Source organism: Ictidomys tridecemlineatus, chromosome Y (genome assembly GCF_052094955.1).
Source record: "Ictidomys tridecemlineatus isolate mIctTri1 chromosome Y, mIctTri1.hap1, whole genome shotgun sequence".
Classification (NCBI taxonomy): domain Eukaryota; kingdom Metazoa; phylum Chordata; class Mammalia; order Rodentia; family Sciuridae; genus Ictidomys; species Ictidomys tridecemlineatus.
In genome coordinates, this window is record NC_135494.1 from 530,381 (window position 1) to 556,833 (window position 26,453).

Consider the following 26,453-nt stretch of genomic DNA (forward strand, 5'->3'; position numbering starts at 1 on the left):
TGAGTGTTTGGCAGAATAATAATATTAATAACCTGGATCTTCCAAGTTGGTTATGTCCCTGAGATAGTACGTTTTCTACTAACGCCTTTTGTGTTTCAAGAGTAGACCATGATGACCTCGGAGAAAGAATCCAGTGTCGGAAGGATATAATTTCCCAATTGCCTTCAAATATTAAGGAAGGGCTGGGGATGTGGCTCATGCGGTGGAGCACTCGCCTGGCATGTTTGTGGCCCGGGTTCCATCCTCAGCACAACATACAAACAAAGATGTGTGTCCACGGAAAACTAAAAAATAAATATTAAAAAATTCTCTCTCTCTCTCTCTCCAGTCTGTGCAATAGAGTGACATGTGTCAAGGGGGCAAGTGAGCGTGAGCTCACAGACATGTTATAAGAACAGATGCCTGAAGCTTAAATCCTACAGATAATACTAATTCCTAGATACAATTTCCCCTGTGCATACAGCCTATGATTATCCTTCTATAAAACCTCAAAGTCCTTGTCGGCACCTGAAGACAGCATAAGGGCAGGGTTTCCTTGTCTTCCTGGTGTAGCTGCACTGGTCAAAGTTCCTTTCCTGCTTTGCATCATGACCTTTTCTGTTTGATTTTGGGGCATACACCTGACCAGACCTGTGGGATCCCCAGAGTCAGGTCTCTGCACAAGACTTCCTAACAATCGGAGTAGAACATCTGCACTAAGCACAAGGCACCCATTTAATTTCCACCGCACATTGCTGCCCTGGAGGATTGCCTTCCTTCCTCCCCCACCCTCTCTGCTGGGGATGGGACCCTGAGCATCAGAGCCAACCCCAATGGCTTCCTTTCATAGCTCAGGCTGCCTCCTCAAAGCCACAGAGGCCGGGAGGTGATGAGAATTACTAAAATAGTTTTCAAATTGTTCTCATTTTTAGATATTAGGTATGGGTCATACATATGATATCTTTAAATAGTGTTTCAAAAATTTGGAGACTGGGTCTTACTAAGTCGCTTGAGGGCGCATCAGCTGAAAAAAAATATGTTATATAGTTCATTCTTTTTCTTTGAGGTACTGGGGAATAAACCCAGTGGGGCTTGACCTGGACCTCTGAGCTACATCCCACCCTTTTCCTTTCATTTTAAGAGAAGGTCTCACTGACCTTGGGCTCCTCCAGCCCCAGCCTCCCTGAGAAGCTGTGCTTTGTTTTTTGTGTTGAGGTTAAACCCAGGGCCTCCCATGCTCAGAAAGCACTCTATGGCTGAAGCCCAGCTCAGCGCCAGGTGTCCCCTCTGTATCAGAGGCTAAACCAAGGCTTCCCACCTGGATTAGTTCCCAGAAGAGCCGGGAAGCTCCGCATGAAAAGGGCTGGAGCCAGGAATCTGTCACTCTACCCAATTTCAGCCAGTGATTGGACACCTAGGCTGTCAGTCACGATGCAGAGGCGCGCCTGGAGGCCGTCCATCCGGGAAGCTGGGGCAACTGTCCAATCAGTGCGCAGAGGAAGTGGAAGGGCGGGCTTCCGCAATCTCGCGGGCTTTTCTTCCTCTCCAACTGGGCTATTCCTTCTCAGGGCCAAGTTCTCTGCTCCAGGGACCCAGGACTCTGCGCAGCCTGTGTTCTTCGCCCCACCCCCCCCCACATCTCGGGTACCCGGAGGTTCCTCCAGAGGACCCCGGGTCACCACGGAAGCCAAAAATGGTGAGTTTGCGACCAGGGCTGAAGGTGCGCATCACCATCTGCCTTGGGGCTCGGCTTACGGGTGAGCTGGGGAGCGCAGCGGAGTCCCCGCTGGCGGGTGGCCCTGTCCCCTGTCCCCTGGTCTCCTGGGGTGAGCTGGGTTTGGGGTTTTTGAGATTAGCTGCGGAGCGCGACTGAGTCCCCCCCGAGGGTGGCCCTGGGCCCTGTCCCCTGGTTCCCTGGGGGTTTGGAAGGGCGGCTCAGGTCCCTGGTGTCCCCTCCTCTCTACTGGTGGCCCGACAACACACTGTTCCCAACGTGGATGAAGCAGGGCCACAAATGCACCTTCCTCCTCCCAGGGGAGCTCCTCTGGAGGCTGCTGTAGGTCCTGCAAATTGCAGGCGCCTCCTGCCTTCTAAACCCACCTTCCCTCCACCTCACAGCTCGGCCAGACGTTCGTTCTTCCCACTCGGTCCAAATGGTCAAATGCACACCGTCTGCTAATTGTCACTTTTCTTCTAGTGAAATATTGGAGAGAATCTTCCTCCCTCCCTCCCTCCTTTCCTCCCTGCCTCCGCAGCCTTGTGATCCTCCTGCTTCAGCCTCCCACGTATCTGGAATGACAGGCCTGTGCCACTGTCCCTGGCAAGAAGGACACTTTTGAAAGCATTTGTTTTCCATTTGTGAATGTTATACTTCAGGGGAAGGAATAATCACTTAACACTTCCTTGTGTTTGGTCGAAATAACTGCCTTAAAGGGAATAAGGAGGTTGTTTATAGATCCCAGGGATATGGAATCGTGGGCTTCATCAATAGAGGATAACTGCTCCCCTTTCTGATAGTCCATGATGTAGAGTCACCCCAGTCGTGTAGTCACGTAAGCACACAGGGAAATGATGAGGTAGGGACAAAGGAGGCAAGGCACTGAAGATAGCCAGAAAGAGTTTTATCTGGCTGCAGCCAGTCTCAGAGGGCACTGCTTTTGCTGTAATCAATCAATCAATCCCCTGAACCCTGAGTTCAGGTGGTTTCAGAATCTTATACCCAGCATGTAAGGGGAGGGGCTCAGAAGTTCACATTGTAATACGGAGACCCTCAAATAACTCTCAGACCACACAGTCTCATTCCAGTTAATCCTTTATTGCTGGCCAGTGGCAGACACTCTGCTCTCGAAAGAATGAGATGGACAGAGTGGTGCCCCTGCCTTCAGGTGGCTCCATATTTAAGCACAAATACCATGAAAGGGACGTTTGGGGGTTCAGGCAATGCAAGCAAGGCTGAAAGCTGCAGTCAGTCAGTCTCCAGTTGGCACCATAGATAATGCTGAGTTCTTGGGGGCTTTTCATGAAATAAAGAATACAAAGTGCCCCAGTCATGACTTTTTTGTGTGTCATGGCTGAGTTCACAAAATGGAGTCACCATAGTCAAGTTGTCACATCACACACATAAAAGCAGCTTTTTCTTTCTCTGTTCTGGCTAGGATCTCCCTGTTTGAGAAGCCAGATTTAAAGAGAAGAGTTTCTGTAGCTAAGTTAATGGGGTTCATTAGGAGCCATAAAGAAAATGGAGTCTAATCTGAGCCTGGGAAAATCATAAAAACACCTGAGAAATTGAAATATTAGTGTCCCATGATCCTGGGGAGGTCCTAATAAGGGTTAATGAGGTAGCTCCCAGTAAAACCGGGAGATGCTAATCAAATCACCATAGGCTGTTCCTGCCCTGGTTTCTGCTTCCTGCCCCATTAGTCCACCAGTTTCCCACCCTTTGTCTTTCCACCTGCAGCCCCCATCCCATGCACAATAAAGAGAAATAAAGGACAGGAATGTGGGAGGACAAAAGGCAACCTTAGGTATAAAAGGGAGAAGACCTCCCTTTTCCAAGGATTTCTCCTTTCCAGTCCCCTTCTTCCTGGGGGGTGGGGTGAATCTTTTCTGCTCTCCCTTAATTAAGCCTTCCACTTTCCACTCTCCACGTGCTTCTCTGGTGTTATACTTCAGCATTTGGGGAAGCAAGGACCCATTACAGTAAACAAGGGCAACACTGTAGATCCTGACCTGAACCTTGGGCTCCTCCTGCCTGAGACTCCCCAAGTAACTTCTTTTGTTCTTTGTTTCTGTGGTGAGGTTAACACCCAGGGCATCATTCATACTGGGAAAGCAGTCTCCCCGAGCCATAGTTCAATCCCATCCTTACCAAGTTCCAAGCAAAGGCTTCTAACTTGGAATTTTTTCCAGCCCAGCAAAGACTTGTCACTTGAAAATAACTGTCACTCTAGGCAATTTTAGTTAGTGATTGGATAACCTTAGCTGTGAGTCACAAGGCAGAGATGTTCCTGGAGGAGGCCCATTAGGGATGCTGGGGTGGAACTGTCCTCACCAACTCCGTTCCTCCCTTTCCGGGCCCCATGTGCTCTGCTCAAAAATCCTAGGTGATTCTGAGCAGCCAGTGTCCTCGAGATCTCTGGTGTCTGGAGGTTCCTCGAGAGAATACCAGGTCCCCAAGGAAGGCAGAAATGGTGAGTTTGTGATGAGGGCTGAAGATACGTGGTTAGCACGTGCCTTGGGGTCCCCACAATTGGGTGAGCTGCAGAGCCTGGAGGAGTCGCCTCTGGAGGTTGCCCTTGGTCTCTGTCCCATGGTCCTGGGGGTTGGGCTGGATGGTAGGTCCTTAAAGTCACCTCGCTGGCAGCTGACCCTAAGCCTCTGTCCATTGGTCCCTTGGGGTGAGCTGGGTGTTGGGGGCCCTAGGTTGGTGCAGAGGGTGCAGTCTAGTCCTTCATGGTGGATGGCCCTGGGCTTCTGCTCTCTGGGCTGGAGTGGTGGGCTGGTCCCTGAGGTCAGCTGCAGAGCATGAGGCCCAGTTCCCACTGGCAGGTGACCTTCGGCCCTGTCCATGTCCCTTGGCTTCCATTTTTGAATGGGTGGCTCAGGTTCCTGGCTTCCCCTCCTCTCCCTGCTGGTGTCCCGCACCCACTCTTCCAAATGTGTAGGAAGCAGGATTGCAAATCCACTTTTCTTCCTCCAGTTTAGTTTCTCCATAGGCTGCTGTAGGTATTTCATTTGCAGTTGCCTCCTGCGTTCTAAAATGCCATCTTCCTCTTCTCTTCCCATCACTCTCAAATATCTGGTCTTCCTCGTGTGTTTCAAATGGACACAGTATTAATTTTCACTTTCTCTCTAGTGAAGTATTGCAAGGAATATATTGTTTTTGTATTGAGGATCAAAACTAGAGAAGCTTTATCAGTGAAATCCTCAGGCACACCCCCTCCCTTATTTATTTATTTTTTTAAGTGTGATTATATCTCAGTTGTTTTGTATGTTCACTTTCAGGTTGTGATCCTCCTGGCTCAGTCGCCTGTGTCCCTGGCATTGCAGGCCTGTGCCCCTATCCCTGGCAAGAATAACACTTTTGAAAGCATTTGTTTTCTGTTCTGAATATCATACTTGAGGGGAAAGAATAATCACTTGACACATCCTGTGTTTGGGTAAAATAGCTGCTTTAATGAAATAAGGCATCTCTTATAAGGGATATTCAATCTTGGTCTGCATCCCAGCCCTTTTTTGTTTGTTAGTTTTTGCAGAAGTTATGTATTTGTTTTACTTGGTTTTCATTACTTGTACATGGCAGTAAGTAAAAACATTTTGACACATCATACATAGAGTTTAACTTCTCCTTTTTGTGGTTGTACATAATGGTTATTAGTCATATATCCACATAGGATAATGATGCTTGATTTTTTTTTTTTAAAGAAAGAGTGAGAGAGGGAGAGAGAATTTTAATATTTATTTTTTAGTATTTGGCGGACACAACATCTTAGTTTGTATGTGGTGCTGAGGATCGAACCCGGGCCGCATGCATGCCAGGCGAGCGCGCTACCGCTTGAGCCACATCCCCAGCCCGATGCTTGATTTATTATACTGTCCTTCATCCCTAGCCCTTTTACATTTTATTTTCAGACAGGATCTGGCTATGTTGTCTAGCCTCACCTGGAACATGTGATCCTCCTGCTTCAGCTTCTCAATTCTGTTGGAATTAAAGGCTCTGGCCACCATACCTGAAGAATATAGTTTATTTTGACCCAAATATTAATGACCATCCTCAAGAACATGAGGATGTTCATTTAACTTATCCTGAATGATGTATGTATTCCACTCTGGAAGATATTCCATTTTTTTTTTTTTTTTTAATACCAAGGATTGAACCCAGGGGTAATTAACTAGTGAGCCATATCCACAGCCCTTTTTATATTTTATTTTGAGGCCTGATCGTCCTTAGGGCCTCACTAAGTTACTGAGGCTGGCTTTGAATTTAGCAGTCCTCCTGACTCAGTTTGTCAACCTGTTGGTTTTGTAGTTGTGCTCCAGTGTGCATAGCTGAGAAGAACATTAAAGAAAGTTATGTAAGAATACATTAACCAATTGCATTGTTAGGATCATCAGGTTGGTGACTACAGTAAAAAGGGTCGGGGGATTTCTTCTTTAGGTCTGTTATTACATTGTTAGCTTTGGAAGATGGTGCTTATATGTCAAATAAGGTTGGTAATACATACTGAGAAGTTTATTTGTTCTGAGAATTTTGAACTAATACAGAAATTGAGGTAATTGGCTATTAAAGGGCTTAAGATAGCCCAAGATAATTTTTGCCATTCATCCAGAACCCTGTCTTACTGCCCTCATGGTGGTTTAGTTCCCCAAAGTCAAGTGGTCTGAAGTTTCATTGATTTGAGCAAGTTCATAGAGAATTTCAGTTCATACCTGCAAAAATTCTGTGCTTCTCCTTTTATCTTTCTTAGGAATAAGCACCATATCCGATTTTCTCAGGCAAGTTTCCTTTGGACACCTCACAGAGTCCTATGTTCTCAATCACTAGTGTTTCCTGGGCCTGCCACAATGTGCCCACAGGTGTCCTGTGTCCCGCATGGTTCAAGGAATTTTAGGCACTCAGTCAGCTCCTCTTAGAGGACAGCCTAAGGTGTGAGGTACAGCCTCTTGGGGGATCAGCTGAGGTCTTGGCTCTAAGGAATGTCCTGGAACAAGACTCATCTAGACAACTAACTTCTTGGGACCTTGTTTTCCCCAAGCCCTGTTCCCATTCCTTGGAGACAGGTGTGCAGTCAGCCTGTGGATGCTGGTGGTGAGGGGCCATGTCACCAGTGATTCCTGACCCTTGTATTCTCTCACAGTGTAAAAGAGTGAAAACTCTCCCAGAGCCTAAGGACCAGCCACCCCAATGCAGTGCTGAGCAAACCCGAAAAGCCTCATAAGCTGGAGTCATGGTCCAGGTCTCGTGGGAGAGTGATCATAGAGTGCTTCAGTGGATATGACCAGGTGTGAGCTGGCAGGGACCTTCTGTACTTCTGAGCCTATTAGGTTTGCTTCCTCAGCACCAGCCATTTTGTGTTTATCACTTTGAAATGATCTGCTTATTATCTGAAGCCCAAGTTTATTTATTAAGAACAAATTATGGTGAAATATAATGAAAAAGAGAAGACAGAGGGGATTTAAAAAAGTCTACTTACATTTTCATTTGTTAAATATCCTAATTTGCAGCAACATTCAGTGGTGCACCCCTGTACTTTTTGGTGCTCCAGATGTTGAGGCAGGAGGGTTTAAAGTTTGAGGACATCTTTACCAACTTAGGGAGACCCTATGCAACTTGATGAGACTTCAAAGATTGGGGATGTGGTTCAGTGGTCAACTGCCTCTGGGTTCAATCACAAGTATTAAAAAAAATATGCCTCATCTTTGTGCCACCACGTTGGCAGCTAGACTATTAGCTTATGAAATTTAGCAATTACATAAATACTATGTTCATACTCACTGTGATCTCTACAAGATTTTCACTGATCTTAGATATGGTCCACTATTTCCATTTTTAGGAGTAGTTTCTGTTAAGTTCACCAAGAAGCACAGCACTCCTGGCCCTGGATTTCACAAAATTTACTAAAATGCTCAGGGTTTTTTCAGAGAGTGTAGATCTTGGGGAAGTTCAGTCTCCTTAATCTCTTTGCTAAGAAAGCATATTGTCTTTCTATTGATTTCATTGTATTTAATGCCTCACATTTTGCACTTTTTCTATTATAATCATTTTTTGTCATTCATGAGATGTATTTTAGTATAGTTTCTGTGTGTGTGTGTGTGTGTGTGTGTGTGTGTGTATTTGTGCCCTGCTTCGGATTGAACATAGGGCCTCATGCATGCTTGGCAAATGCTCTACTGTTGGGCAACTCCCCAGCCCAAGAAAATGGACTATTATTGATGTATTTACTTATGTATTAAGTGGTGGGATTTAAGCCACGGACTTGCTCATGCTTGTTATCCTTCAAAAACATGTTTTAAGTTTGTGAAAGCATTTTCTTGGAGGGATGTTTCCCTAAGGATTAATCCCAGAGCCACTTGACCACTGAGCACATCCCCAGTGTTTTTTGTTTTTCTTTTTATTTTTTATCTATTTTTAATTTTGTTTTAGTAATAAATGGACAGAATACCTTAATTTTGTTGATTTATTTGTGGATCTAAGTTTTGAATCAAGTGTCTCACACATGCTAGTCAAATGCTCTGTCACTGAGTGACAGTCTCTTTCCCTCATTTTCATTCATTTTTTTTTTTAAAGAGAGAGTGAGAGAGGAGACAGAGTGAGAGAGAAAGAGAGAATTTTTTTTAATATTTATTTTTTTTTAGTTTTCGGCGGACACAACATCTTTGTTGGTACGTGGTGCTGAGGATCGAACCCGGGCCGCACGCATGCCAGGCGAGTGTGCTACCGCTTGAGCCACATCCCCAGCCCCTCATTTTCATTCTTGATTAAGGGCAAGTCTCACTATATTTCTGATACTTTTGCTACATGACTGAGGCTGGCTTCAGTGTTGTCATCTTCTGGCCCTGACCTCCCTAGTTACTAAAATTTGAAGTGCACACCACCACACCAGGAGTTATAATGACTTTTAAAGATAAGTCACCCATTTCTCTCAAAGTGGAAACAATATTGAAAATCAGTTTCCTTGCTTTTCTTCATAGTTATGAAATTTGTATATATAACTCTTCCTCTTTCCTTTATGCCGCAGTCCGGCTGCAGCAAAATAACCGGGGGGTGACGAACAACTTGTGTAGGTTGATACAGCAGGAGTGGGAGCCATTTATTGTAGAACTGGAGGGATAGATATACATTACACACAGCTTATCTTAATTAACATAAACTAGATACAGCAGTCAACCAATAAGGAATCTCCACACTTAATGGCTCACTGGCATTACTTCATAAACCACTCCCCCTGGCAAAATGCCAGGCGCCATCTTGACTTGTTTACATACCCTAACATTTCCCCCTTTGTTTAATTTAAATAACAACCATAGTGGTTTTTACACAAACACCATAAATAGTCTGCTACAAGCAGAAGGGGAGGATACAAACTGCCACAATATCAAGCCAATTGATGGCTCCATGCAAGAAGCCCTTGGAAAAATTATAGCAGCAATGACACTATTAGCAAGGATACTGAGTTACAATTTGTTGTAGATTACAGTTTGTTGTATCAATCCAGGTAAAGCAGTGTCTCTATAGATTAACTCACAGTCCAGGTAAATCACAGTCCAGGTAAGTTCTGCAGGCAGCTAGCTTGATCTGAAGTCTCTTCCAGTTCTCAGTAACACTGGAAATTCTTCCACCTTCATCTTCACTGGCACTGGGATGAAGGCAGGAACTCCGGATGGCTAAAGAAAATCCTGTAGTATTCCAGCAGGCACTAAGAAAACAACCTTCTGAACAATTTAGTACATTATCTTAAGGTTTTTTACATTTGAAATAAGCCTTAATAGTGCTCATTACTCATTAGCTTCCAGGTGTGGGAGAACCATTGTTGTTACTGGCCTTGGAAATGATCAAACTTCAGGGACCCGGCTGTCTTCTGGCTGCAGTGTCCCAGGCAGCCCCAGATGGCCCTGGGGAGAGTCCAGGAAGTGTCCCACACTCAAACTGCCATTGGGCACAGGGAGCAAGAGCCTGCGAGACTGTGCATGTGGCAGCCATTATGTACCCTTCTGTAACGAAAAGTATTCAGTAATACCCTTTTGTTGCAACTTTTTTCCTGATAATCCTTCTGCTTCTTAACTTTCTTTTTCTTTCTGATTAGAGTTCCTAGGCTTCCATCAACACATGTCCTAACTATTCTTGGTTTCACTGGGTGCTTCCTTCCCTTAGCAATTTACTTAATACCCCTTCCATATTTTCATCACAAAGACAATACAATACACTGAGACAAAACAAGACACAAACATGCTGTATTAATCCTCTTCATCTTCTTAAAATGGTCTTTGTTTCTTTTGCCCTGTCTGCTTAGGGACTAGCCGACTTGCTCCCGTCCTATTGTTTTATGGACAGGCAGCTTTTTTTTCATCACTTACTCCTGAGTGTCCCAGGGCTCCCCGTACGGGCCACCATCTGCCGCAGTCCGGCTGCAGCAAAATAACCAGGGGGGTGATGAACAACTTGTGTAGATTGATACAGCAGGTGTGGGAGCCATTTATTGTAGGATTGGAGGGGTATATATACATTACACACAGCTTATCTTAATTAACATAAACTAGATACAGCAGTCAACCAATAAGGAATCTCCACACTTAATGGCTTGCTGGCATTACTTCATAAACCACTCCCCCTGGCAAAATGCCAAGTGCCATTTTGACTTGTTTACAGACCCTAACACCTTTACTCTTGCATTATTATGGAAAAGGTATTCGGTATGTAATATTGTTTCTAATGTATATATTTGTGAATCTTCCATGGTGTGGTAGTTGATTCACTTTTTCATTAAATTTATTTTTCAGAGTGATTATAGTCTTATATAGTACATTAGTTGGGGTTCTCCATTGGAACAGAATTAACAAGAAGAATGAATACAAAAAGGGGATTTATTGGATTGTCCTAGGTGACCAGAAGCTGGAGAGTCCTCCATGGCCGTCTGGTGGCTGGGGAGCTGGAGAAGTAGTAGTTGTGCAGCCCAAGATGCTGAAGCCTCTGAACAAGAGGGATCAATGGTGCTACCCTAGTGTGAGATCCAGTGCTTCTGGAAACTTCCTGGAGAATCACTGGCAGATCAGCTTTGGAAGAGTGAAGAAGGCAAAGTCTGATTCCTCAGGCAGTCACAGCAGCAGTGGAAAACCCATCTGTGTAGAATCGAGCTTGCATCTGCAGCTGCTCCATGTTGTTGCAACTCTTATTTCATGCAAACCACCATCCTATTTAATGATGTTACCCACACATATGGAGGTTTTCCAGTTTGCTATCCCAGATGTCAATCACTCCTAGACACAGCCTCATGGCCAAACCCAGAAGCCCCTCAATCATCAGTCTCTCTTAATCCCATCAAGGTGAAAATTCACATGAACCATCACATAGTATAATACACCCCTTCTCTCTAGCTCATAGTCTCAACTCTTTTCAACATCTTGGACTTGGCATGCAATTCTTTTTAATTATTTTTGGTTCAGTGAAGTAATGTTTGTAGAGGTGATGAGTTATTAAGTCAGTTTTTTCAGTAGGCACAGGCTCGTGTGTTTTGTGTATTTGTCCTTCTGTGTATGTTGTAGGAGATGGTCTCTGAAATTATTGGGCCACTTCCTCTAAGTTATCAGATTTGTGTCAAGTGCATGTTCATGATATTGTTGAAAAGCCCATGGATGGTAATGGTGGGTCTTTTAATTCTAATGGGTAGTTTCTGTGTCCTCAGTTTTCTTAATTGTTTATGTTATTGTATTTCTCATAGCTTTGTTTTAATTTATTTACTTTTATGTGCTGACAAGGAATGAGCCCAGTGTGTACCTGGTGCTAGGCAAGCTCTCTACACTGAGCCATAACCTCACTCCTGTCCTCTGTTTCCTTAGCCACCTGTTAGTTTTTCAGTGATGCTGATGTTCAGGAAGAACTTGGTTTTGCTGACTGCTGATTTCTCTTTTTTTTTTCCTATATTTTTTTCTTATGTTTTTAAAATTGTTCATAGATCTTTATTTATTTATATGTGTTGCTGAGAACTGAACCCAGTACCTCCCACATGCAGGGAGAGTGTGCTACAGCTGAGCCCCAGCACCAGCCCCTGCTGATTTCTTGATTGTTGTTTCACCAACACCCCCTCTTACCTGCCTGTGCTTAATTTACCATTACCTTGCTCTTTTTTCTTTGCTTTCCTTAAGTATTGGGTCAAACATTGCTTTTATCTCTTCTTTTCTAAAATGTGCTTTGGATAGTGTAGATACCCCCAGTGCTCCATCTCTGCTGTTTTCCATGTTGGACTTTTTAAATTTCATTTTTCTAAACATGATCAAATTTACCCTTGAGTAACCTCTTCTTCCTGGGTCTGTTTAGAGCCCTGTGTTGCATCTCCCATTGCTTAGAGGTTTTCCAGCTGCTTCTGATCTGATTTCGGCTTTAACTCCCCTGTTCTTTGAGCCTACTTGGGATTTCACTGGCATTGCACACTTGTTGAGGTGAAGTTTATGGTTCAGAATGTGGCCTTTTCTGGGGAGTCGTACTATGATCCTGAGAAGCCTGTGTGTTTCACTGTTGACTAATGGCCAGGGATCACAGACCCAACAGAGTTGTGGTGATGTCTCCCAGTGTAGCCATGTATTCTTCACTGTCCTGGGAAGTTTTGTATGTCTCTGCCTGATGTATTTTGACTTTGTTTCAGGTGCATGCATACTAGCAATTCAAGACAGTTACTTGAAAGTTTAGCCTAGAGCCGCCACAGTGGCACATCCCTTTAATCCAAGCACCTCAGGATTCTTAGGTAGGAGAATCAGAAGTTGAAAGGTAGGCTCAACAAGTTAGGCACTGAGCCACTTACAGAAATTCTCTCTCAAAATAGAAATAATTAAAAATGAAATAGGGCAGTGAATGTGGCTTATTTGTTATGCACCCTTTGGTTCAATCCTTGGTACAAAATATAAATAAACAAAAAAATAAATGAATAGAAAAAAATTAATCCCAGGGATTCTGGAGTCTTATCTTTCTCAGGCATGGTCAATCTCACGTCTGGTATTTTCCATTCATGAGTTAAGTTTTCCTGTTTCTCAGTATTCTTTGTACATTTTTTAAAAAGTGAATGAAATTTGTTTCTTGGGGATGGGGTTGTGGCTCAGTGGTAGAGTCTTGCCTAGCCTTCATGAGGCACTGGGTTTGATTCTCAACACCAAATTCAACTGAAAAAAGTCCCATCAACAACTAAAAAAAAAAATTAAAAACAGAAAATGTTTTTCCTTTTCTCCTATACTATGGTTCTTGTTTGTTGAAGGCTTCGTGCCTTTGCTTAGAGACTAGGTATCTGAGCTATTTTTGGTGAATTATTTTGTGTTCAGATCCTTTGAAAGATTTCCCTGAATGCTAGATCATCCAACAGAATGGAAACTTTAGGAGTTTCAGAGCTGACAGGCTGTGGATTTGCAGACTGACACCCAGCAAGCTCTGTTCTCTGACATTTCACCATGAGGGCTGGCCACAGCTGCAAGTACCTGTAATGCAGTTGGAGAAGCAGCCAACAAAGTAGCAGAGAAAGAACAATCCCTCTTCAGGTTGAGCATAGTAAAAGTCCCAAATGTGTATGAGTCTTTAGGCCATTGGCAAGCTTGTTCCCATATAAGAAATAAAAAACTCACTCTCCAATATATTGCCCCAATTTCCTTTTTAATGTCCTCAAAACTTGTTTATGTATAAAAGTAAAAGCCCAGCTGTGCTCAGGCCTCAGGCTTTAGGAATTTTTTGGAGGGGAGAGATCTGTGGTGTCACAATCAATTATTGCTACCAGATTTCAGTGTCCCTTGGTCTCATTTCTCCTTACACCTGAAACTATAAAAGAATAGTAGAAACAGCAAAACCTCACTTGTCTGGTTTTTGTGAGTAGTTGTGCTGGGTCCTGTGCTTTAACACACAGTGGTGCTGTTTAAAACTCTGCTGTGCCTTTTCTCTGCAGATCCCCACCTGGAGAGCAACCAGTGCTGAGCATGTGGGTCATGGTCCTCTTTTTAATGTTTCCTCCTGGTCTGTGTGAACTTCCTTCTTTTCTCAGAATATCTTGGTGGTTTTATTTGGGGGAATCATACTGTAGAGTGAACCCTCAGGTGCTTCACCACTAAATCAATTGCCCAGAACCTTCCCCCTTAACTTTTATTTTTGTTAACTTTCATTCAGGATTTTGCCAACTTGCTTAGGGCCTAACTAAGTTGCTAAGGCTGGCACTGAACTTGTAAGCCTTCTGCCTCAGGTTTCTGAACCTGGGTATTTTTGAGACCTGATTTCTAAAAGAATTGTCAAATTTTAGGTGATGGTTGAGTGGGTAGACAATACTTTGCTTTCTTGCTAGATGGAGGCTGTTTGTTTACTTAAATCCTTTTAAGGAATATCTGCTGATTTTTTTATAGTGATTACTTCTGATGGAGAAGAGTGAGATTTGATTTTAGGCGTTAATATATTTCCATGGCTGAGCTGGAGTTGTGGCTCAGTGGTAGAACACTCACTTAGTACATGTGAGGCCATGGGTTCAATTCTCAGTACCACATGACCTTATGGTAGTGAAGTGACTGCTTTTCAGTAGGTTATTGACAATTCTTGTACATTCATTGTTGCTGTGAGATTTAGAAATTCGTGTCTGCTTTTTATTAAGAAAACTGGTTTGAGACTTACAAAACTGCAAGGTTGTTGTTTGGACAAGGTGACATCTTTGGGTCATTGAGTTATATGTAAGACATGTTCCATCTTTCAACTTACCTCATTCTGCTTTGACAGTAACCTTAAGAAATCATTAAATTTTTGTGTTTATTAAGCATTGTGCATGTTTACTATTTTATTAATTTTTTAATGGAGAAATGTACCTGTAAACATCTAGTTGTTCTCTTCTTGTAATCCCACAACATGAACTCAATCCCTAGTTCACAAATTGTGGCGACCTGAGTGTCAGGTTGTCTAAATGTTGTCTGTAGGGAAAGCTTTTTTGTGATCCATGCTCAGAAATCATGGGTAGAGACTGTTCTAGGCATTTCCTTAAAGAAGGAACAATAGACTTTCAGAAAGAATCAAGAGATCAGTGAATGCAGTGTTGTCTATATTAACTATGTAGGCACACTGACCCACTGTGGTTGGTAGAATCTCTCTCAATTGCTGAGTTCTGTGATTGCAACAATGTCCTACTCAGTCAGCATTCTTTCCTAAGGGTAAGTACTATTGGGGATGCTAATATTAGCTCTCAACTTCCGAGAAGGTTGTTAGGACATGTAATAGAGGTGTAACCAACGAAGTGACCCAGGATCCTGTGTTACTTCCTGTGAACTCACCAGTGGAAGGGAGAAAATCACTAAATTGCTTGCCTTCTGAGTGGCCAATTTCTACTGTTGAAATGTTTGTGAGGAATTGAGTGCAGAAGAGTTTTGTTGGACCAAATCATGGAATTAATCAGAAGTTCAGAGAATCATGTGAACATCAAGCTTGTTGAGTACATATTTCTTCTGCTGTGAATCTGTCCTGACCTCCAGTAAACATTTGTGGGATATTTTAGATCTCAGTGACCTTTGAGGATGTGGCTGTGAACTTCACCCAGGAGGAGTGGGCATTGCTGGATCCTTCCCAGAGGAACCTTTACAGAGATGTGATGCTGGAAGTCCTCAGAAACCTGGGTTCTATAGGTAATAATGATGGGTTTTTTTAAAAATTAATAGAGAACTCATGTTTATTTTGGTCATTTATATAGAACATGAAAAGGGAATCCATTGTTGAATTATTGCAGCATAAAAGGCACCTACAAGTTTGGCAAAGCATTTCTGTCTCCTAAAAATTCATAAAGATTGTTCTGGTTTTTCATTTTAGAAAACAAATGGTATGAAACAAACATTGAAGATGAGATCAAAAATTCTGAGATCATTCTAAGGTAATTGTACTCACAAGAGGAGTTCTTGAGGGAATTTGAGAAAGTCATATAATTTTTAAAAGAGACCAACCTAAGAAGTATGCATAATTTGAAATGTCTTTATTCTTATAAGATTTTTTTTTTACTAGAAATGTATACTTAACTGTAACAGATATTCAGTCTTTGACAAGTACTTGGCATGCCAAAAGTATATGAAATTGCATGTGAATATCACTATTTGGACAAATACCATAGGGAAGCTGCATTGCAAAGGATTATTTCCTTTGGATACCTTGATTTTCAGGCAATTTGAACACATCAGGAAACCTAGCCTTTACCTGATGTTGGTACTAATGTAAGCCTAGGACCCATAAATAAGTATAAAATCATGAATGAATCAAGCATTGATAATGTTCTGGTCATTCTTCGAAGAAGCCATGTGGTAAACTTCAACAGCCAAGAAGATAGTGTGGGGAAACTTTCAATGAGATTCCAGTACTTAACTGGACAAAGAAAAATTTTAATAGAGTAAGTCCATGAGGTTGTCATATGTGTGCCAAGGACTCATATGCCCTTCATTCCTTCATAGGCACATCACATCTCACTCTGGACACAAATGCCACAAGCATGAGGAATGTGAAGACAAGCCATGTGAATTTAAACAGCACAGGGAATCCCTGGTTTCTCTCAAAAGTGTTCACACACAAATGTTAATACAAACCGGAGATGGACCCTATGAACGTACAGTATGTGGGAAAGTCTCCAGTTGTTCCAGTGACATTCAAAGGCATGAAGATACTCATACTGGGTGGCAACCCTATAAATATCAACAATGTGCTGAAGCCTCTTCTTCTCTCCCAGATGTTCAAAGACACATGAGAACACACAGTGGAGGTAAACCTTTTCAATGTGAGGTGTGTGGGAAAGACTTTTATTTCTCCTCTTTAGTTAGAAGACATGAAAGAATTCATTCTGGAGAGAAACTCTATCACTTTAAACAAGGTGGTCAAACCTTTATTTCACACACAAGTCTTCAAAGGCACAGGAACACACACACGGGGAATGCACATTTTAAGCGTAAGGTATGTGGGAAAGACTTTGCTTATCCCAGTTCATTTAGAATACATCAGAGAACACATACTGGAGAGAAGCCCTATGAATGTAAGCAGTGTGGGAAAGCCTTTGCTAGATCCAGTGAACTTTGCATACATGAAAGATCTCATACTGGAGAGAAGCCCTATGAGTGTAAGCAGTGTGGCAAAGCCTTTTCTACATCCAGTTACCTTCAGATTCATGGAAGAATACATACTGGGGAGAAGCCCTATGAATGTAAGGAGTGTGGCAAACCCTTTGCTAGATCCGCTGACCTTCAGATTCATGGAAGAACGCATACTGGAGAGAAGCCCTATGAGTGTAAGCAGTGTGGCAAAGCCTTCAGTCATTTCTCTGCCCTTCACTCACATAAAAAAATTCATACTGGAGAGAAGCCTTATGCATGTGATCAGTGTGGCAAAGCCTTTGCTAGGTCCAATACCCTTCACAGACATGAAAGAATACATACTGGGGAGAAGCCCTATGAATGTAAGCAGTGTGGAAAAGCCTTTGCTTTTTCTAGTTACCTTCTCACACATGAAAAATCTCATACTGGAGAAAAGCCCTATGAATGTGAGCAGTGTGGCAAAGCCTTTTCTACATCCAGTTACCTTCAGATTCATGGAAGAACACATACTGGGGAGAAGCCCTATGAATGTAAGCAGTGTGGAAAAGCCTTTGCTAGATCCACTTCCCTTCAGAGTCATGGAAGAACGCATACTGGAGAGAAGCCCTATGAGTGTAAGCAGTGTGGAAAAGCCTTCACTCATTTCTCTGGCCTTCATGCACATAAAACATTTCATACTTATACATGTAAGCAGTGTGGCAAAGCCTTCACTTGTTCCTCTGACCTTCACTTACATAAAAAAATTCATACTGGAGAGAAGCCTTATGCATGTAAGCAGTGTGGCAAAGCCTTTACTGCATCCAGTAGCCTTCAAAGGCATAGAAGAACACATACTGGGTAGAAGCCCTATGAATGTAAGCAGTGTGGCAAAGCCTTTGCTAGTTCCAGTGAACTTCAAAGACATGGAAGAACACATATCAGAGAGAAGCTCTATGGTTGTAAACAATGTGAAAAAGCCTTTGTTACATCTGCTCAGCTTCACTTACATGAAGCAACCCATAGTGCAGAGAAATCATACTCATGAAAACAATTGGCAAAGTCTTCTATTAATAAGGTTTCACTAATTAACATGTAGTAAGTTTTCTGTAGGAAAATTCTTTGAATGTGGTAAATCAATGTTTCTTGTTCATTTCAACAAGTAGATTCAAAAATGTGAGCACTTTCTATCTATCTATCTGTCATCTATATCTATCTATCAATAGTACTGGGGATTTAGTCTGGTGGTCATCTATCACAGAGCCATGGTGAAGGCGATCTCCCACTCACTGTCTTGACAGGGTCACAGTGAGGATGAATGCTGGCAAAGCCGCACTGGTTGATGGGAATCAGAAAGCATGAGACCCTTTTTTATATAATTGGGACTTTTCATTTTCATGCTTATGTTTCTGACAGGAGGCATGAGTATGTTAAATGCGAAACAAATTAAATTTCAGATGGCTAGAGCATAACAGGTAGTTCATGCCTTGAAGGCTGTTCTACAGCCCCTCAGCATATCAAGGACAAAGTAAAAGGCTGTTCTTCTATCTCAGTACATTGAGGACAAATGTGATATTGGACAACAATCATCCTCTGAAAAATCACGAGTATTTAGGCACCACATCGATTATATCAACTAGAACCCAAGCTCTTAGAAAACCTAATTATGCTTATTTTTCAAAGCCCACCATATGTAGTCTCATTTTTGATTGAGGAAAGTTATATTATACACTTAGGAAAGTTAAAACATATAAAGGTATATTTTCTTTTTATAAACCCTTTTTTACTTTACATAGGGATTTATGATGAACATAGTTAATATTGGCAGAAAGTGCACTGATGTTTAGAACTTACTTTCTATTGAGAATGATTATAAAGATAAGAGAACTAGTGCACCTTGACTGAGAAACAAAGAAACTCTTTGAGAAAGCAGCTCAACCAGGTTTATGAGAATAAATGTAGGAACTAATTAAAGTAGCCTTATAAGATATATTTTTAGAATAATGTTAGAAATATTATCCTATTTAGACTTTGGGGTTTAGAAATTCTGAATTTTTTAGTTGTATGGGTTTCTGATATATTTTAAGAATGATTTATAAACTTTAGGATATTTTAAGTAGAAGATTTAAGGGGACTTTTTTAGATGAGAATTTTAGGTTAGAAATAAAGTAAAGGTGTACTTTAAACTTAAGGGTTAATGATAGGTTTGGAGACTTAGAGTCTGGTTTCGTAGTTTGGCATTAGTCAATAAGAAAATAGTAAATCTTGGGAAAATCCGAAAAATGTAAATTAGTGATGCATTTTATTAATGATTCTGTACTTTTAATAATTAAATAACTAAAGGTCATATCCTGGAAAAATGGAAATTAATGTTACATTTTTTATATCCCTAATCATGGTTAAGGAAATGTCATGTCTTGGCAAAAGATTTAGATTGTATACTCAATGGCGTATCTGAATCTATAATGATGAGAAAATTTGCAATGAAAGATGACCCATGGGGCTGAGGATGTGGCTCAAGCGGTAGCGCGCTCGCCTGGCATGCGTGTGGCCCGGGTTCGATCCTCAGCACCACATACAAACAAAGATGTTGTGTCCGCCGAGAACTAAAAAATAAATAAATATTAAAATTCAAAAAAAAAAATGACCCAGAGAAAGCTGCATTAGAGCTCTCTCTCTCTGGAGATTTCTCCAATGGAACGACTCCTGTCTCATCTTTTCGCCGACACCACTCATCCTTCAGGACCCCCTGGACCGGGATGGCAGGACACGAACAGGATCAAGTCGCCCTTTTCTCTACATGCCCTCCCTAGTGCAGTGCTTTCGTCCTCACTGTGCAATGCATCTATTGATTTCTTTGACTTTTCTCACAACATTGCTGCCCCCTGCTTTTTCTCAAAAATTAATTATGACTTCATGACCTTCTCAACTTATTCTTTTGTGTCTAAAGTTTGCTTACACATTGTGCATGTGAGTTGAGGCCTGTGCACTCCAGCATTCTGTGCAGATTGGCTAAATGTCTCTTTGTTCCTCCTTTGCTCCCTTCTTTCCTTCAGATTTCACTCAGGAGTGCTCCACACTGAGCTTCCCCCTAGCTCTTTTATTGTTATTTTTTGAGATGGGGTGACGCTGGCCTCAAATGTGTGGTCACCCTGCCTCAGCCTCCTAGCAGCTGGGACCATAGAGATGTGCCCTTTTGTGCTCTGTGACTGGCCTCTTCATTTTCATTGGGACCACCACTGTGTCACTCGTGTTTCTTCTAAGTCTCATGTGTTGTGTTGTAAGTAGGCACATTAAAGGGCATTATAAAAGTTGTAATTTGTATGTATTGTTAGGAGAGGCACCTTCTCAAAATATACTTTGCCTTGTACTTAATTGAGTTCCTTTCTATTTCTTTTCTTTCCCTGGTGCCAGGGACCCAATCTTGCCTTGTGCCTGCTAGACAGGTGCTCTAGCACTGAGCCCTCCCCTAGCTCAGGTGGTGCGTTTGCTGCTGCTGTGTGTTTAGACCCCACTGAGGACCACTTTGGTAGATGCAGCTCTGCAGGTTTTTCCCTTGTTCTCACCTGGTCCCTTTCTTAAACATCTTATGCAGCAGGGAATTTCAACCACTGACATCCACCTTAGTTTTTCTCCCTATGACTAATACTTAGGTGGAATATGCCAGAAAACCCAGGCTGGACTTCTCTCTGAGTTCAGGGAACCTCAGTAGCCCCGAGAATATCGTCTGATGCTTTTCTTCATACACAGCCTGTGATCAAAACTAGGTAAGGAGGGCCCCAGTCGGATGTCCTAATGTATTGGTGTCCCCTTCTGCAACTAAGAATCTTAAATAAGCTTCTCCAGAGATCCTCACCATAATATTCTTTAAAACAAATATCAGGAAAAGGTTTTGCAAAGATATCAATATGTGTTAGAATGAAGATGTGATGATGTTACTTCTTTTTTGGTAAAGCTTGGAAGATTTCCAAATAATCTCAAAAATGATTAAAAATTCGCTTTCTTTGAACAATGAAAAAAATTTTATGTATACTCCTACAAAAATAAAATAAACCTCCACCCCGTCCCACTGGGTGTAAAGATAATGAAATTCCGACATCAAGGTCCAGAAAATTTTAGGTGATACCCCTCTGAACCCTGCCACTAATAAGTCAGCGCCCTGAATCTTCCTCAGGTGTCCAGCCTCATCTGCCCCACATCACTTATAGAGCCTCAAATGGCAAAAGATTTCTCATGGTAGCCAGGAATTTTTCTTTTTAACATTAACAGCAGGGTCTCTGATGGGATTCAGGAGCACTGGTTTCATGGTTCCTAGACACTTTAGAGCTTCCTTACCAGCAGTCATGACCCAGACAAAATCCACAGTGGGTGCAGCACCCGGGAGGTGGTCACCCTTCATGAAGACAATACCCTTCTTGACCCTACAGCCAATAAATTCCCAGGAGTCTTGCTTGCCAGTGCTTGCCCTGTGGTGCAGGGGATCCTGCATATTGGTATGAACTTTTGGGTGTTCTTGCTGTGCTCTGCTGGGGTCATTGTGCCCAGGAGGCCTGGACACCACTGTTCCTGGGGTCTATTAATGACTGGAGCAGGAGGCACTTGCATGGATGCCCATTTACTGCTGGGTCTGATGAACTTCCTGGGCCAGCACCACCCAGTTGTGCCTGGATCTGCTCTCCACTGTCTCCTTCTTCCCTGCACTGCCTGAGCTCAGAGTCCCCTCAGTTCTCCACACTCATGTTCCTCTTTCCTGATGGCCTTGGTGGCCACCAGGCAACATACTCCCTCTCAGCCTCATGGGCTCCCATCAGACCCCTCTCAGCACAGGCCACCATGGTGTACACCACAGGTTTGGCATCTCCCCCTTCTGTGGAGTCTTGGTACACTGGGCCCATGGTCAACCTGGTCTGTGCCGCAGGGTGGGCATCTCCTCCTGTTCCCTGGAACCCTGGTACACTGTGCCCCTACCCTGGGTACCCTGCAGGGAGGACAGAGGGCCTCTAGCAGAGAACCTGGGTTCTGATCTGCTGTGATAGTGTGATTTAAGGACCTCCATTGACCTGTCCTGGGCCCACCCAGGGGAAGACTGCAGGGCTCCCTGGATGTATTCTGCTCCCTGGAACATGCCCCCACGGAGAACTGTGTGTCATCTGTGAATGGTCCTAGGTCCTAGGATGAATGTCATTTGGGAAAGGGACAGGAACACACTGTGCTCAAGAAGAGACCAGCATGGAACTTCCCAGGGAGGCATGGCACCTGTCTTTGGGTGCCCACCTCTCTGAGTTTGCAAAGGACAGATGAGGCTCACCCTGGGCAGTTCCTCTTACAGCCCTCCCCCACCTCAGCTGTTGTCGAAGCAAAAAAGGGCCCCCAGATTTTGAATTTTGACTTTGGCCTGGGGCTCTGGCACACAGATACCTTGCTGATTTCACTTTCGGGGGATGATGAATGACAGATGTTGAACAGTGATTATAAACAGAGGCTGCGTGAGAAGCTTTTGTCCAACCAGGAATGAGGTGGGTTCTGAGCCCGCCAGAGGCAGTCTGGGCTCAGCCAGGACCTTGGGTGGGTTGTGGGTGAAATGCACACCTGCTTGGTGATATTCTCCTCTTAGAGTGGGTTATGGGGACCTCTTGTCACAATAACTCTTGTGGTTACATCACAGGGCTTCTTAGAGGAAGATGGATCCCAACAAAATTACGTTTGAAGGAAGAGATGACCGATGTCACACACAAAGGCAAAGTTTTTGGCTTTTTCTTATTTTTTTTTTTGAGGGGGGTTAAGCAACCCATGGGGCTTGTGTGCTTTGAATATCCCATCAGCATTCACAAAGGGTGCACCTTGAATGTCCTACCACTTTCTCAGGTGCAAAATTCAAAGAGAAGATGAAACACTTCACCTAAGAGCTTTTGCAGTCAGATGTGCAAAAATTGAGAATCTCACTATAGATATGAAACCCAAAGGCAGTGACCCAGCCCCTAGAGCTCAAGGAATTCCCCCACGGACTGGCAGATGACAGGTGCTAGTCTCTTCCCTTCTACCTTGGAGGAGGCTGCATCTGGTGGGAGCTAAGCTATAGAAGCTCAGACCTTGTTCTTCATGCACCCAAAGCTGACCACCTAGTGGCCCCCATAAGGACAGTTTTGTTCCCCTGAGGACAACCGGCAAAGTACAGAGACACTGGGGGTGTCCCACTTTGGGATGTGGTGCTATTGGTGAGCAGCAGGTAGAGACCAGAAATGTTCAACATCCTACAATGCACAAGATGGGCCCATCACAGAGAGTGATCTGGGCCAGTGCACCAGTAGGACCAACGCTAAAGTACCCATCCTTAGCATGAGAATCTGTCAGTCCTCCCCTTCATCCAGCCAGCTAGCCCCCCATCCAGCCAACCATCCATCCGCCCATCCATCCATCCATCCATCCACTCACCGACCCACCCATTCATCCACCATTCAACCATCTACCCATCCATGCATCCACTCACCCACCCACCCATTCATCCACCATTCAACCATCCACCCATCCATCAATCCATCCATTTATCTATTCATCCATTCACCCATCTGCCCATCCACCCATTCATGCATCCATCTATCATCCATCTATCCATCCTCCCATCCATCCATCCTTCCATCCACCCCCACACCCACCCAACATCCATCCATCCATCTATCCATCTGTTCATCCATTCACCCATCCATCCAGGCAACCAACTATCCATCTATCCATCCATGCATCCATGCATCCATCCTTCCATCCACCCATCTAGGCAACCATCTATCCATCCATCCATCTCTCCATCCATCCACCCACCCACCCATCAATCAAACGCTTGGAGGCGTTCGGTGATTTCGGCTCATAGGTCTGCAGAAGCCAACATACAAGGAGGAGAAGAAACGTGGAGCGCTACTGCTTGAGCCACATCCCCAGCCCTTAAAGATTGTTTTTTTATTTCAATTCCAATTCATCCTGAGGATAGTCCACGTTTTGCATTTACTATCCCTGCACTGAATCATGAAGGTCCTAATCAGAGATATGAATGGAAAGTTCTCCCTCAAGGGATGGAAAATGGCTCAACTATGTGTCGAATTTATGTTAACAAAGTAATCTAGCCACTTAGAAATCAAAATCCTGAACTACAAATATTTCATTATATGGATGATGTATTATTAGTACACAAAGCTAAAAACACATTGCTAGAATGTTATGCCACACTGACAAAGTTATTAAAAAATTATAATCTAGAGATAGCAATAGATAAAGTACAATTAAATTTTCCAATTAATTATTTAGGAGTTCTATTATCCTCAACCATGGTCCGTCCACCAAAAATTCAAATACAAGTAGATCAACTCAAATCACTTAACGACTTTCAAAAGTTATTAGGAGACTTAAATTGGATAAGGCCTTATCTAGGCATACCAACAGGAGAGTTGGAACCTTTATTTGATATCCTAAAAGGTCCATGAGATCCAAATTCACCCCGAATGTTAACGCCTGAAGCAAGAAAGGCATTAAAAATCATTGAAACATATATGGAAAATATGCATTTGGATAGAATTGATATAAGTTTGCCTTTATTATTTATTGTACTACCAACAAAAAATATTCCTACAGGAGTATTTTGGCAAGAAGGTCCATTATTATGGATACATTTATCTTATTCTCCTAACACTATTCTTACTAGATATCCTGAGGCTGTAGGGCAATTAATACACAAAGGAATAAAAGCAGCAAAGGGAGTGTTTGAAATTTCTTTCAATAAAATTATTACTCCATATACTATGGATCAAATTGATGAGTTAGCTAATGAGTTAAATACTTGGGCAATAATTATGTGCAAATCTAATGTTTTATTTAATAACCACTTACCATCTAATCCTTTGTTGTCTTGTTGGTCATCACATCCTGTAATTTTTCCAAAAATGACAAGAAAAACACCTATCATGAATGCTCCAAATATATTCACTGATGGGTCAAATAATGGTACAGCAGCAATAGTTACACCTGATCAAACTTTTACATTTTTAGTACCCAAACAATCAGCTCAAAAGGTAGAGCTTAATGCAGTATTACAAGCTTTTGTGATGTTTAAAGATTCTGTATTTAATTTATTTTCCGATAGTCAGTATATAGTTAATGCTATAGTATCCCTTGAAGTTGCTGGTAGGATTTCCCCTTCCTCTACTGTTTTCTCTTTGTTTTCCACTATACAAAATCCAATCTGGGACAGAAAAGATCCATTCTTTATAGGACATATTAGGGCACATACAGGATTGCCTGGAGCCCTTAGTTTGGGCAATGATTTAGCAGATAAACTACACATGACATACATATTTTCTCTACACTAGAAGAAGCTATAAATTTTCATAGAAGGTTCCATGTCAATGCTAATACTTTACAAAAGCGTTTTAAAATAACTAAGGAACAAGCTAGACACATAATAAAACAATGTCAAAATTGTGTGACCTTTTTACCACAAGTTAATCTTGGAGTCAATCCTAGAGGATTGATACCTAACCATATTTGGCAGATGGATGTCACACACTTGCCAGAATTTGGAAAATTAAAATATTTGCATGTTACAGTTACTTCTTCTGGATTTTTGATGGGCTCCCTTCATGCCAGAGAAAAAACTAAAGATAGTATAGCTCATTGCTTACAAAATTTTGCCACTGTGGGCGTTCCAAAACAGTTAAAACCAGATAATGCCCCCTGGTTATTCTTCTACCTCTTTTAAACAATTTTGCTCATCATTTGGCATTACTCATATAACAGGAATCCTATACAATCCACAGTGACAAGGCATAGTTGAAAGAGCTCATCAAACTATTAAAATGTACTTATTAAAGTAAAAATAGGGAATTTGGATGGGGTATATATTCCCCGAAGATAAACTTAAAATAATCCTTTTTACTCTAAGCTTTCTAAATTTGGATTCATCAGGGCTTAGTGCTGTGGAAAGGCATATGTGTCCAAAAAATGTACATAAGCCCATGGTACTTTGGAAAGATATTCTAACAGGACAATGGAAAGGTCCTGACCCAGTAATTGTCTGGAGTTGGGGGTCTGTTTGTGTGTTTCCACAGGGAGAACAGCAGCCAATTTGGATTCCAGAGAGATTAACTAAAGCGATTTCTACAGACCAAAAAGAAGGTGATTTGGCTCAAATCCATAACAGCTGATATCCAGAACTCCAGTTTAGCTACCCTTACATCTGTGACAGAACCAGGATGGTTTTTTTCAATATCCATTTTATTATTGCCCTTTCCCACATCGTGAAGTTCTATTTTGTTTTTTGAGCTCATACAGACCTAGGTTAATGTTTTGCTGATCAGTTCTATTTTTTGACTACAGAGTTCTTAAACATTGCAATGGAGATTTCACCTGTAAGAAGTTATAAGGCCTTTAGTATTATGTTATATGTTGTATGTATTATATTATGTGTGCACATTTGTGTTTTGTGTTGTATGTTTGTATGTTCGTATATCCATATATCATATATGATGAGCGCTTATGAAAAAATGGATCCAAATATTTTTTTTTCTTATTCACATGATTTAAATGGTTTAATTTAAATTAAGTAAACAGCTGTTGAGGATTGTTTTAATATGTGAACAAAAAAGGAGGTTAACAGATCTGTTTGTTTACTTTCACCTTTCCTTTTCATTATATTTAATAATTATGTTCAGGATAATGTAAATTGTTCAGAAAAT

At 42.3% G+C, this 26,453-nt stretch overlaps 1 protein-coding gene and 1 long non-coding RNA gene across 3 annotated transcripts in view; one reads left to right on the top strand and one right to left on the bottom strand.

The window, feature by feature from the left end:
- Positions 1-8,664: 8,664 nt before the first annotated feature.
- The window catches only part of LOC144371938 (uncharacterized), a 28,792-nt gene continuing 11,003 nt past the window's right edge, over positions 8,665-26,453 (bottom strand). Inside the window, exon 3 of one of the 2 annotated variants that reach the window (XR_013432004.1) lies at positions 8,665-9,690. This is a non-coding gene — a long non-coding RNA (uncharacterized LOC144371938). Of the gene's footprint in view, positions 9,691-24,158; positions 24,646-26,453 lie in introns of those variants that run through there. The other variant, XR_013432005.1, reaches the window with a different exon arrangement.
- LOC144371932 (uncharacterized) lies at positions 10,392-19,429 on the top strand. Its single transcript, XM_078035259.1, has 4 exons — positions 10,392-11,019; positions 15,192-15,318; positions 15,500-15,560; positions 16,129-19,429. Exons 1-4 carry the CDS (start codon positions 10,873-10,875, stop codon positions 17,597-17,599), a joined length of 1,806 nt encoding a protein of 601 aa, XP_077891385.1. The 5' UTR covers positions 10,392-10,872; the 3' UTR covers positions 17,600-19,429.

Bases quoted from the DNA above. Each gene is read 5' to 3' on its own strand.
- LOC144371932 (XM_078035259.1), top strand. From the start codon at position 10,873: ATGCAAACCACCATCCTATTTAATGATGTTACCCACACATATGGAGGT. The intron at 11,020-15,191 runs GTGAAAATTCAC...GGGATATTTTAG, and splicing joins TCTCTCTTAATCCCATCAAG to ATCTCAGTGACCTTTGAGGA. The intron at 15,319-15,499 runs GTAATAATGATG...TTTTCATTTTAG, and splicing joins CAGAAACCTGGGTTCTATAG to AAAACAAATGGTATGAAACA.